Source organism: Dasypus novemcinctus, chromosome 18 (genome assembly GCF_030445035.2).
Source record: "Dasypus novemcinctus isolate mDasNov1 chromosome 18, mDasNov1.1.hap2, whole genome shotgun sequence".
Lineage (NCBI taxonomy): Eukaryota > Metazoa > Chordata > Mammalia > Cingulata > Dasypodidae > Dasypus > Dasypus novemcinctus.
The window spans coordinates 44,618,807-44,632,632 of NC_080690.1; the positions used below are offsets into that span (position 1 = coordinate 44,618,807).

Here is a 13,826-nt window from a genome sequence, read left to right on the forward strand (position 1 = left end):
TTTCTCTTATTTTTTAACAGTTTATTGAGATATAATTCATATACCATACAATTCACGCATTTCAAGTGTACAATTTGATGATTTTTAATATAATTACAGGTGTATGCAACCATCACCACAGTTAATTTTAGCACATTTCCCTCATCTCAAAGAAACCCCATGCCCTATAGCTATCATCCCCTATCCTCCCATCCCCCTACCCCACAGCAACCACTTACGTGCTTTCTGTCTCTGTAGATTTCTCTGTTCAACATAATGCTTTCAAGGTTCATCCATATTGTAACATGTATCAGAACTTCATTCCTTTTTGTGACTGAATAATATTTATTGTATGTATATACCACAATTTGTCCATATATCTGTTGATGGACATCTGTATTGTTTACACCTCTTGGTTGTTATGAATAGTGCTGCTGTAAACATTCATTTACCAGTATTTGTTAGAGTACCTGTTTCCAATTCTTGCTGGGTCATATGGTATACTCCCATCTTCTTAACACTTTCCTTTCTTAGGTTCTGGGACACCATTATCCTGATGGTCTATCACCTGATGGTCTATCTCAGTCACCTTGGCTGGTTTTTCTTATCATATTGAAACTTTGAAAATGTTAGAATTTCCTAGGGCTCAGTCCTGGGCCAGTATTCTCTCTCTATAGTCAAGCTTGAAAGCATGTTAGAATTGCCTGGGGATTTTCTTTATAGATGCATTCCAACTAATACATGGAAAAGAAAGGATGAATCAGAATGTAACTATTGCAACCCCTAATGAAATGAAAGCAGTGATCAAAGGCTGTTAAAACCATTATGTGAAAAACTGATGGGGAACCTTGTAGTGAATTGGTCAGGCTGACAACACCTGAATTCAATGATCATTCTTAACCTCACAAAACAAGAGACTACCAGGCATTATGTTCTTAGTGGTGGAAGTATATTATTCTTCCCTTGAAGTACTCTCTTTTTTAAAAAATAGAAATAAATGTCATCTTTTTTTTTTTCTAATTTTATTCATTTTGTAAAACTATTACATTCAAAAAATATGAGGTCCCATTCAACCCCACCACCCCCACCACTACTCCCCCGCCCCAGCAACACTCACTCCCTTCATCATGACACATCCATTGATTGCATTTGGTAAGTACATCTCTGGGCATCTCTGCACCTCATGGTCAATGGTCCACATCATAGCCCATACTCTCCCACGTTCCATCCAGTGGGCCCTGGGAGGATTTACAATGACGGGTGATTGTCCCTGAAGCACCATCCAGGGCAACTCCAAGTCCCAAAAACGCCTCCACATCTCATCTCTTCCTCCCATTTCCCATACCCATCAGCCACCATGGCTACTTTTCCCACACCAATGCCACCTTTTCTCTGTGGACCTTGGATTGGTTGTGTCCGTTGCACCTCTATGTCAAGAGGAGGCTCAGATTCCACATGGATACTGGATGCAATCCTCCTGCTTTCAGTTGTAGGCACTCTAGGCTCCATGGTGTGGTGGTTGTCCTTCTTCAGCTCCATGTTAGCTGAGTGGGGTAAGTCCAATAAATCAGAGTGTAGGAGCTGAAGTCTGTTGAAATGTCATCTTTTTTAAAAAAACTTATTCCCCCCTCCTTGCTGCTTGCTCCTTGTCTACTTTCTGTGTCTATTTGCTACATGTTCTTCTGTGTCTGCTTGTCTTCTCTTCTATTCTTTTTAGGAGGCACTGGGAACTGCTCCTAGGACCTTCCAAAGTGGGAGAAAGGCACTCAGTTGCTTGGGCCACCTCAGCTCCTGGTTTGTTTTGTCTCTTGTTGTCTTTCCTCTGTGTCTCTTTTTTGTTGCGTCATCTTGTATGTCAGCTCTCCGCGTAGGCCAGCTCTCCGCACAGGCCAGCTCCTCTTTACCAGGAGGCCCTGGGAACCGAACCTGGGACCTCCCATGTGGTAGAAGGGAGCCCAGTCGCTTGAGCAACATCTGCTTCCCAGAGTACTCTTGCCAAAAAATCTTCCTTAAAGTTTATCAAGTCTCTAGACTTACTACGAGTTTATTAGAAATAAAGCAAACAGAAGAACTTGTTAAATGACCCCATGGAGATGCAACCAACAAAATCCAGTTTGTGGAAACTACTAAATAAATTACAAGGAGAAAAAGAGGGAGAGGTAGTCTATAGAATAAAAGTGATATAAGAAACATAACACCTAAATGCAATGACTGACTGTCGTTTGAATTGTTATTTGAATAAGCCAACTGTAACTAACAGCAGCAACAAAACAGACAATTGAGGAAATTTGAACGCTGATGGGATATTTGATAATATTGAGGAATTTAAAAAATTTTGGGAAAAATTTAATTTGTAGAGATATATACTAAAAATTTTATGAATTATGTATGACTGTGGTTTGCTTCAAAAATGTCAGAATGTTGGGGAGAGGGAAGCAGAGAAATAAGGGGATGGTGTAAAGATGAAATAAAGTTGCCCAGAAGTTGATAAATGTTGAAACTGTATGATGGTTACATGGTATTGTGATACTATTTTCTTTGTTCTTGTATATGTTTGAAATTTTCCATAGTAGAAAATTTGTTTAAAAAACATTTGGGGAGGGGAAGCAACTGTGGCTCAATTGTTTGGGCCCCTGTCTACCATATGGGAGACCCTAGGTTTGTGTCCCAGGGCCTCCTTGTGAGGGCAAGCTGGCTCATGCCTGCAGAGAGCTGACAGCTTGCACCTGTGGAGAGCTGATGGCCTGCGCTCGTGGAGAGCTGGTGCAGCAAGATGATGCAACAAAGGGAGACAAGCAGACACAGAAGAACGCACAGCGAATGGACACAGAGAGCAGATAGCAAGCAAGCCACAAAGTGGGGGAGAAATAAGTGAAAAAAAAAAACAGTTGGGAAGCTTAAAAAAAAATGCAGATGCTCTACCCCAACATCCTGAGAGATTCTGATTTACTGATTTTCTGGAATGAGGCTTGGAATCAAGTTGTTTTTTTGTTTGTTTGTTTGTGTTTTTTTTGAGGTATTGGGGACTGGGGAATGAACCTGGGACTTTATATGTGGGAAGCTGGTGCTCAGCCACTGAGCCACATCAGCTTCCCTCAGTTTTTCATTTATTTTCCTTGTTGTTTGTTCTTATTTCTTTTAGGAGGCACTGGGAACCAAACCTGGGACTTCCCATGTGGGAGGTGGGTGCTCAGCTGCTTGAGCCATATCTGCTCCTGGCAAATGTTTCCTTTTCAAAAAAACTTTAGTTACATAAATGTTACATCAAAAATAAAGGGGGAGTCCCACATACCCCACCCCCTCCCATACTTTTCCCCCTCCACATCTTTCATTAGTGTGGTACATTTGTTACATTTGATGAACACATATTGAAGCATTACTACTGTGGTCTACAGTTTGCATTATAGTTTACTTTACACTGCACAATTTTATAGATTTTGACAAAATGTATAATGGCTCATATCCATCATTGCAGTGTTGTGCAGAACAATTCCAATGTCCCAAAATGCCCCATATTACACCTTCTTCCCTCTCCCTCCCCTTAGAACCTCTGGTGACCACTGCCTTTATATCAATGTTACAAGTTCATCTATTGCTAGAATAATAAGTCTATTTTAGTCCATAGTTGCATCCCCTCCTTATATTTGCTCACTCCTCAATCTTGAGGATTTGGGGATGGTGATGCCCACTCTGTTTCTGATTGAGAGGGGGCTTAGATCCCATGTGGCAGATGAATAGAACTGTCTTGCTGGCAGTTGTAGATACTCTGTTTCCTGGGATGGGTGTTATCTATCATCATGCTTTTTTGTCCTGGGTGAGTCCATTTAACTGGAAAGTACATGTCGCAACTCTCCTGAGATTCAGGGCTCAATCAACATATATTTGATAAGTATAGTGCTAGGGCATGTATTTGACAAGTGTAGTGCTAATTATAAGTTCAAATAAAAGGGGCAGAAGAGCCATATATAGGGAAATTATAAATGAGTCTAACTCAATTTGCATTGGGAAACATACAATCCAAGGTAAGGCCCACTGACAGGCTGCTGAGTTCCTGAGATTGTCTGCTCTGCCTATAGTGTCTAGATGTCTCTAGAGCCCTCAGGAGGCCCCTGCTTGGGGCACTGTTTACTGTGGCAGTCAATGAGATCCTGCTGCGAAGTGCATAAGTGTAACCTCTGGAAAAACCTCCCAACTCTCTTTGAAATCTCTTAGCCATAAAAACCCATTTGTATTTAATATTTTCCCCCGTTTGGTCGAAGTCTTTTTCCAAATGCATTGCTAGTTGGTGCTTGGTAATAATCCCTCAGTGCCAGGGGTGCTTATCCCTGGAATCATGTCCCATGCTCGGGGGAAGATAGTGAGTTCATGTGTTGAGTTTGGCTTAGAGAAAGGCCACAACTGAGCAACAGGGAGTCTTTCAGGAGGTAATTCTTAAGCTATATATATTACTAGTCTAAGTTTCAATTTCACAAGTACAAGGTTCATAAGTACAACCATCAATATTAAGGACCTGGCATATTGGTAAGTCCTCCTTCACTAGACACTGCCCAGGTATTCTTGGGGTTTTTGTCACTCTATTAGAGAATGTAGCAGGACTTCTCAGGATAGGAATTCATTATTCTTTCGGTTATTGTGTGGGTCTCCACCCACTGAGACAATACTCCATGATTACTAGAACATATTCGTATTCCATGGAGGCATGCCCCACGTGCATCCCTCCCAACACATCCCCCCATTACTGACAACCATACCAGTGATCCTCCGCTGTCACAGTTGCAACCCTTCTGCAATACAAAACCTCCCCAAAAACAGAGGCAAAAAATAAAAATAAAAAGTAAAATAGTAATAATGGATAACAAAGCACAAAAAGAAAAAAATGTTTTTATTGTGTCTTTCATCGCCATAAGATAATGCTATTTTTAATGCACAGTTTCTTCTGTATGTCCCCCAGTGTCTTATTTTTTCTCTTTATTAGAAGCTTTAAATTACAGAAAAGTCACATAGAAAATATAGGGGAGTCCCATATACTCCACCCCTTCCCCCTCTCACATATTTCCCTATTAGAAACATCTTACATGAATATGCTACATTTGTTACAATTGATGAACAGATTTTGAAGCATTGCTACTAACCATAGTTGGTAGTTCACATTATGGTTTACATTTTTCACCATACACTATTATAGGTTTTGGCAAAATTTATAATGGCCTGTATCTGTCATTGCAAGTGTATGCCAACAATTCCAATGCCCTAAAAATGCCCTATGTTCCATCTATTTTATTCTTTCCTCCCTGTCCTCTCAGAACCTATGGTAACCACTGAGTTTCAGTTTTTGAAGAATAAGATTCATAGTTCATGCATTAATACTAAAAGCTTGACATATTGGTCGGTTTTCTATTGTTAGGAACTGCCTGTGTTCTTGAGAAATTCCTGCCCTCTAATTGAGAACATAGTAGGGCTCCCTAGGATGGGACTTTAATATTTTGTTCATTGCTTGGGTCTCCACCCACTGAGATAACACACTATGATGACAAGATGAACATTTTCATATTCCATAAAGGCATACCCCAGGTGCACGCTATCCCATGTATTTCTCCACACTTTATGCCCTGCACCAGTAACATCTCTTGCCATATTTGCCAAAAGTACATTCCCACCATTGTAGTTTTAAGCACATACCTACAGATCCTCAGAGTTAATCAATTCCTTCCTCCAGCTCTCCCCCCAGTGCCATGGATAGTCCAACCCAACCCCCTACCTTAACCTCATATTCCAGCACTGTGGACCTCATTCATATCACTGTACCAATATTAACCCCATCCACTGCCCAACTATTCCGTTCTACATTATCATAGGTTTTGCCTATATTGAACATCAGCTCACCACTCTCTACTCCCTTTCTGTCTCCTTTTAACCTATCTTCCAAACTCAAGTTCTGTGGTGCTGCTCAGTTTGCTTAAGTCATATCAGTGTGGTTATGTAATATTTGTCCTTCAGTGACTGGCTTACTTCACTTAACATAAGGTCTTCAGAATTCATCTATGTTGTCCTGTGTGAAAATACTGTATTTCTTCTTAAAGCTGAGTAATGAACTCAAGTTTTTAAAGCATCCCAGGGAATTCTAGTGTGCAGCCAGGGTTGAAAACTACCGCTCTGTATTAGCCCCTAAATCATCTCCTCTATTGCTTGAATACCATCAGTGTGCTTACAATCCCCAGGTTTCTGTCTCTAGACCTGACATTTCCCTTGAGCTCTGTGCTTGTTCATCTGCCAACTTGGTATCACCCACTTGAAGGTCAAATAGGCATCTCAACCCAAACTTGGCGAAAACAGAGCTCTTTATTTCATTTCCAAATTGGTTTCTTCCCCAGTCTTTCCTGTCAGCAAATGGTGCTCTCATCTCCCAATTATAGATCATCAATAAATAGTTCTGAAAGAAAAAGACAGTCCTAACAGAACTAATGTCATAGAAAAATCTGTAGGCAGTCAAAAGAAGGTCCCTAATTGTGTCACTCATGAATTTTTGGTGATATTAAGATATGAGAATGTTGCATATTTGCTATAGTTGGTGGAATTCTTTTGATTTACTCAAATCAATTTTGCTTTCACCTCTCTAATACCCTGGCACTTTGAGCCAGGGATTGAATTTTGTTCTTTTAGAAGGTACTGAGGATTGATCCTGGTACCTCATACATGGGAGGCAGGTGCACAGCTACTGAGCTGCATCTGCTTCCCCAGTGATTGAATTTTTTTCTTGTCGGATTTTTCTTTAGGAGGCACCGGGAACCAAACCCGGAACCTCCCATGCATGAGGTGGGCACTCAGCTGCTTAAGCCATATCTGCTCCCTGCCTGTTTTTTTCTTTTGCTTGTTGTTTTGGCCTGATGTCTGGTCATTTTTTGTTTGTCTTTAAGAGGCACTGGGAACCGAACCTGAAACCTCCCATGTGGGAAGCAGGTGCTCAACTCCTAAAGCCATATCTACTTCCCAGTATGATTGAATTTTAATACCACCAATATCTTTTCCAGGTTTTTCTACCAAAACATTTGGAGGAGTTGGGATGAAGAGGAGGAGGATGAATACGATTATTTTGTAAGATGTGTTGAACCTCGACTGAGATTGTAAGTATTACAGATCTTGATACATGCTGGAAAAATAGTTAGCCTAGGTTTAATTGTGTGTGTGTGTGTGAGGGGCCCATAGGCAGAAATAGAACCTATAAAAATAGTACAACCCATTGACAGGTTATTAATTGAAACTTGTTTAAGTGCAGAGAAAGCAGCTTTTAATGTTTATAAACTGAATCTAAAATCAGAATTTCAAGAAAATCTAAATGAACAGATCCCTGTTTTTGTAAAACTGAATAAAATTCAATTGGGCTAGTGTATTAAAACCCCTTTGTATAATACAAAGAGAATTATTTGAAAATAAACTAATAGACTAATCTTGGGGTGTTTTGTCAAGTTCATGTCCTTAAATATTACTGATAAATAGATGAAAATACTAAATAGTTATATTGGTGGTGAATAAAGATTAGAAAAATAGCTAAACATGTTCTTCTAATTTATCATATTTTGGTAGGGAAAACCCAAATTATCCATGCAACTCAAATAGTTGTTCTATGCTGACCTAATGTGGCTTGAGTCTTCCACTAGATGGTGCTCTAAAACCAGGTAATTTTTCCTTGTATTAATGAGAAGTAATTTAATAGGCAGTGTTACAGGAAGAATAAAATTAGAACTTGCCTTCAAAAAAAAATTGTAGAAGATAATTTTTTTCCCTGTTTGAAAGATGATTTTATTATATAAGAAAAGGCAATACTCTTTACATTTCTGTAGAAACTAATTTGGTTTATTAACTATCTCTTGGTTTAAATAGTGAATAATAATAATAACATAAATAAAAATAAGTGAAGAGTCCGATTAATGGTCCTTCCTGGTTTGGAATTTTGATCTCAGATCTTCAAACATTGACTTTTTAAAAAATTTAGCCTTCTTTCCAGATTTTCTTTGGACAGTTCCTGTGTTTCCATAGTGTATTTAATAAAATGCCAGAATTCCAATGAGCCTGCACATTTCCTAGATTTGATACACATGCTTTTTAAAATTTTTTAAAAGATACTTTGATTATATAAATGTTACAGAGAATATATAGGGGATTCCCATATGACTCACTCCCCACACCTTCCACATTTTTCCACAATAGCAACATCTTTCATCAGTGTGATACATCCATTGCAATTGTTAAATCCATTTTGGAGCACTGCCACTAATCATGAATTACAGTTTAAATTGTAGTTTATACTCTCCCCTTTGATTCTGTAGGTTATGGCTGGGTATATAATGGCCTGTATCTGTTGTGGTTGTATCATTCAGAATGATTCCCAAGTCCCGAATACGCTCCCCATTACACCTGTTTTTCCCTCTCCCTCACCCCAGAACATCCATGGGTCACTGCCTCCACAACAATGGTATTTCTTTCATTGCTAGAATCACAGTAAGTCTATAGGTGAATACTAATAAGTTTATTTTGTCCATAGTTCGTTTCCCAATCCTAAGGACTCTGGGATGGTGATGCCCCTCCACCATTATTGAGGGGGACTTTGATCCCATACATTCAATGGATAGGACTCTCTTTCTTGCAGCTGTAGGCACTCTTGGTTCCTTGGTCTGTTGTTTGTCCATTATCTCCTCCCAGTTAGTTGTTCTGGGTGAGTCCATTGAACTGGAGAGTAGGTGTCGCAACACTGTTGAGATATAGGACTCAGCTGGCACATGCCAGCCCAAAGATTTAAGTCTCTTGGATGTTCACCTACCAACTCTAGCACTAATTTTAGGTTCACAGAGAAGAAGAGAAGAGTCATGCATTGGAAACCACGGCTGAGTCTAACTCTGTCACACAGGGAGCATAAATACCAGATTAGGGCCCACTGTTAAGGGGCCAATTTCCTGAACTGTCTGCCCTGACTGTAGTGTCTGAATGTTTCCATATCCCTGAGGAGCTTAGCTATTTGGGGTAGTATCTACTTCATCTTCAATGAGATCCTTTTGAGATGTACATAAGTGCTGCCTCTGGGATAGCCTCCCAACTCACTTTGAAGTCTCTTAGCCATACTAACTCATTTGTCTTCAGCTTTTCCTCTTTTTTTTTTTTTAGAAAAGAAAAACCATTTTATTACTGAATAAGCATGAAACCAGAATGTAATGTAACAGAGAATCTGCTAAAGAGATTGCAAAGAAATTTGACCCTTTTATATAGCCAGTTTTTCCTCCTTTTGGTCAAGGTCTTTTTTGTTCCCCCCAGATGTATTTCTTGTTAGTACTTGGTAGCAATCCCTTGGTGCCAGGGAGGCTCATCCCCAGGAGTCATATCCCAGGCTGGGGGAATGTTATTGCTTTTATATGCTGAGTTTGGCTTAGAGAGAGGCCATATTTGAGCAACAAGGAGGCTCCCAGTAGGTAACTCTTAGGCACCCTACGTCACTAGGCTAAGTTTCAATTTCAAGAGCAAAGGCTCATAAACATAGTCATCAATATCAAGGGTCCTTCAATGGAGCATTCTTCTTCATAAGTCATTGTCCCTGTATTTGGGGCATTCTTACTCCTTTAGAGAATGTGGCAGACCTCCCCCAGATAGGAATTTGATATTCTTTTGGTTATTGTGTGAATCTCCACCTGCTGTGACAATGCCCCATGAACATTTGAATATATTTATAAGCCTTATATGTATACCCAAGTGAATTTCCTCCCATATATCCCCCTCACTGACACCCCATATCAAGGATCTTTCCCTGCCACAGTTATAATTCTTCTATGATCTAAAACCTTTTAAAAAATGAAGCCAATAAAATAGCCACATACAATTAATAAGAAAATGAAATAGTAATGATAATTTTATAAAGTAAATACAGAAAAATTCATAAATGTTAAAAAATACTTTTAAAAATTGGAATATTAAAAAATAATGAAAAAATTTAAAATTTTTTCTTTTTACATTTTGCCTTTCATTACTGTAAGACTGTTGTCCTGTATGTACAGTGACATTTTCTTCTATTTATTCCCCCAGTGTCTTTTTTTTTTTTTTCCATTTTTTCTTCAAAGAGGTTTTAGGTCACATTAGAGTCACATACAGACTACAGGGGATTCCCATATACCCAACATCCTCCGCCCTTTTCCCCATCAAAAATATATGTGGGTGGTGCATTTGTTACAATTGATGCACAAATATTGAAACAGAGTTACTAACCATTGTCAGTGAGTCACATTATAGTTTACATTTTGGATGTTAAAATCTGATCAAATTTAATATGGCCTGTATCCATCTTTGCAAGATCATGCAGAACACTTCCGTCACCCCCAAAATGCCCTTTGTGCCTCCTATTTTATTCCTCCCTCCCCTTTCCCTTCAAGCCTATGGTAACCACTAGACTTCACTCCTTAAAAGACAAGATTCATAGTTACTTGCATCTTCACTGAGGGTTTGACACACTGGTCTGTCCTCCCCTATTAGGCACCGCTGACACTTTCAAGTTACTTCCGTCCCTCTGTTTTAGAACATAGTAGGCCTCCCTAGGATGGGAGTCCAACACCTTCCTGCTCATTACGTGGGTTCTACCCACTGATGCTGCATACTATGCCAAACTGATCACTCACATGCTCCCTAGAAGCCTGCCACAGGTACACCCTGGCCTGAATGTTCCCCATCCAACACCCTAAACCAGTAACCCTTCTTTGTCATATTGTCAAATGAGCATTCTCATTTGACATATAATTTCAGACATTATAATTTCAGATACATGTGCTTTTAAAGAATAATGACTGGTTTTGATTGAAGTAAAATGTAATAGTAGGTGGCTATCATGCAAACCTGGCAAATTTGATCTTTGCTTAGGAAAAACCGTATTCTAATTTGACAGCCTTACATGTGCTAACAACAAGAAATGATTTTCTAGCACACTGTATACAGCACTGGCAGATGGGAAAGCATAAGGGAGAAATTATTTTCAGTTATGGATAAGAAACTATGGTACTTGATGGAGAAACTGGAATATTATCAAATGTAATCAGACTCTTCAACTAGGTCTCTGGGCTAAGATAGCTGTCTATCAACAGGCAAGATTCAAAGGGAATCAAAGCATACTGTCTTGGTTATATACTGTGCTGTAAATTTTTTTTTCTTTCTAATTCAAAACACTGCTTCAAAGCTTATGTTACTGAGACACATAGATGTTGGAATATTGCTTCCAGACTATGAAGTAACAATATAATGAGAAGAGATAAGCTGATTGGCATGGATATCAAAGTGCTAGGACATTTATTTTAAAATTTGATCTAAGCTAGCAGTCAGTGGATTGTTTCCCGATTACTTGTTTGCAAAGTGGATTTCCAGAGTGTCTTTAAATGAGTATGGATTAAACCAGAACAAACAAAATTCTTGCTTTTCAAGCTTTACCTAATGTGTTTACTTGAAAAACGGATAAAAATTAATATTTATTCTTTTTAAAAACTATTTGAATGTTTACCATAATTTGATGTAAATTTGCTTAGGATGTGGTTCTGGTTGCCTGCTCCTCACTCCCTCTCCCATTTTATTTAGAGCATGACTAAGTTAAAAAAATCATCTAAGGCACTAGTTATCAGCTTTGGCTACACATTAGAATTCCTGGGGAATTATAATAAAAACACCTACCTCTAGAGCATCTGCATTTTTAAAACCACCCCAGGTGATTCTAATATGTAGCCAGAACTTGAGAACCTCTGGCATAAGTCATAGCTAGTCAATATATTTTAACAGAGAAAGAAACCAATTATTTTTAAACTGTAAGTAATGACAATAATATTGTACTTTATTTATCAATCCATTAATTTCAAATCCATTAACTCGATTATACACTGAAATTATTTTGTTGCATCTATAAATAACTTGAGATGGTACCAAAATTAATAATAAACTTTAAGTTCTAATAAGGTTGTCCAATAATCTTCCTGAGGGAAAACTTCAACATAATTTTGTGCCATAGTGCTTTAAATGTGATGAAGGACAAGATGATTTGAATCACTTCTAATTTCTGATCCTATAAATATGGTAATTTTAAACATTGTTATGAAACAATTTGGAATACTTCCCTTCCCAGCCCCACTCCCTATATCCTCCTTGCCATTTACTTATTATTGTTAAGGTTTTAAATCTAATATATGAGAAACAAATAATTTCTTATGAAGTAATGATTACAAATTGTGCAATCTGAACTTTTAGAGTTTAAAGCACCAGTGCTTTTGATCTAAGGGAAAACATAACCTCCTCAAAAGAAGAAAAATTACTAACCTTAATAAAGTGGTACTTAAAACTTTGAATAGCTTCCACTTATAATAGAGTGCTATTCAGAAAGACTTAATATATACCTGAGTGATACACTATAAAACACTTTTCTTACTGGGTCTTTGAGGACTAAATGGACTGTCATAATGATAGGAAAATGTGTCTAAAAGGCAATGGATTTTAACATGCTTTTAAACTTTCAGGCATTATGACATTCTTGAAGACCGAGTTCCTTCAGGACTTATTGTTGACTACCGCAATTTGCTGTCTCAGTGTGAGGAGAGTTACAGAAAATTTTTAAACCTCAGAAGCAGTTTGTCAAATTGTAATTCTGATTCTGAGCAGGAAAACATTTCCATGGTAGAAGGGTTAAAATTGTATTCGGAAATCGAACAATTGAAACAAAAGCTAAAACTCATTGAGAATCCTTTGTTGAGGTATGTCCATCTTTTTAATTCTTTGCTGATTGACATCTTTTTAAACAGCTCTCTTACTAACTACTGATAGGTCTGTTTGATTTCTTTAAGATATGTGTTTGGTTACCAGAAGAATTCTAATATCCAAGCAAAGGGTGTCCGTTCAAGCGGTCAGAAGGTCACCCATGTGGTCTCTTGTGTCATGATGACTGGGCTACTGCAGTCCTTGCTCCGTGATAGGCTTTGTCAGGATCCCTTTAAGGATGAAACAGAAATTCAGGTAAAAGGAGAGTTTCTTGGTCCAGCTGACTTTTTCCTTCAGCCTCACTGAAGGTTTTCATGAATTCCATAGTGTTTACAGGAGCATCCCAGAGCTGGTTCTCTCTGAAATGGGAAGTAGTGAAAGCACTGCCTTTCATCAGTAATAGTCACTAAGCATGTTTTGTGTTCATTGCTTATCAAGGGAGATAATTCATTACATACATAGTTTTGGCTCCATTTTCAAAGTGAAACATAAAGGCAGCAGGTTGCTTTTAGGGGTGTGTGGGGGGGTGTATATTTGCAATTTCTTGTTATTGTTTTCTAGTTCCATAGTGATCCATTGTCTGCCATAAATGCGTGCTATGAAGGTGACACTGTTATTGTTTGTCCTGGGCATTATGTGGTACATGGCACATTCTGCATGGCTGATTCCATTGAGCTGGAAGGTGAGTATAGAAGGTCATGTAACCAAACACATGCATGGTATGCTGGAGAAAACAGAATATTATTGATCTAGTTGAAGTTTTAAGAATAAGATTTTAACTCATTTGATTTAAAATTAATTGCTTTGAAACATTAAGAGTATTTAAAACTGATGGGATTGACCCAGGGTTTGAGCAACTTGAATTATGGGTCTTTGTAACATGTACATGTGCTGAGAAGATGTTCACAGACATGAAGATCTTTCGGAAGAAGCATACTTTCCAGATTATAGGAGGTTTACGAAAAGCATCTCATTTCTAGAATAAAAAATATTATTCCCCACAATATCTTTTTAGTTTAATATTTTTTAGACTTGTTGCTTGTTCTTTTTTTTTCACTTATATTATGGGTGTATGGTGCATGGGTTTT

The 13,826-nt window shown here is 38.3% G+C and overlaps 1 protein-coding gene across 2 annotated transcripts in view; it reads left to right on the forward strand.

Annotated features, from left to right (window-relative positions):
* SHCBP1 (SHC binding and spindle associated 1) overlaps nucleotides 1-13,826 on the forward strand; it is a 35,896-nt gene that overhangs the window by 8,408 nt on the left and 13,662 nt on the right. For both annotated transcript variants that reach the window (XM_071209187.1, XM_058280076.2), the window contains exons 5-8: nucleotides 7,008-7,100; nucleotides 12,501-12,734; nucleotides 12,825-12,993; nucleotides 13,300-13,420. In XM_071209187.1, coding sequence (XP_071065288.1) covers nucleotides 7,008-7,100; nucleotides 12,501-12,734; nucleotides 12,825-12,993; nucleotides 13,300-13,420 — 617 coding nt within the window. The remainder of the gene's footprint in view (nucleotides 1-7,007; nucleotides 7,101-12,500; nucleotides 12,735-12,824; nucleotides 12,994-13,299; nucleotides 13,421-13,826) is intronic.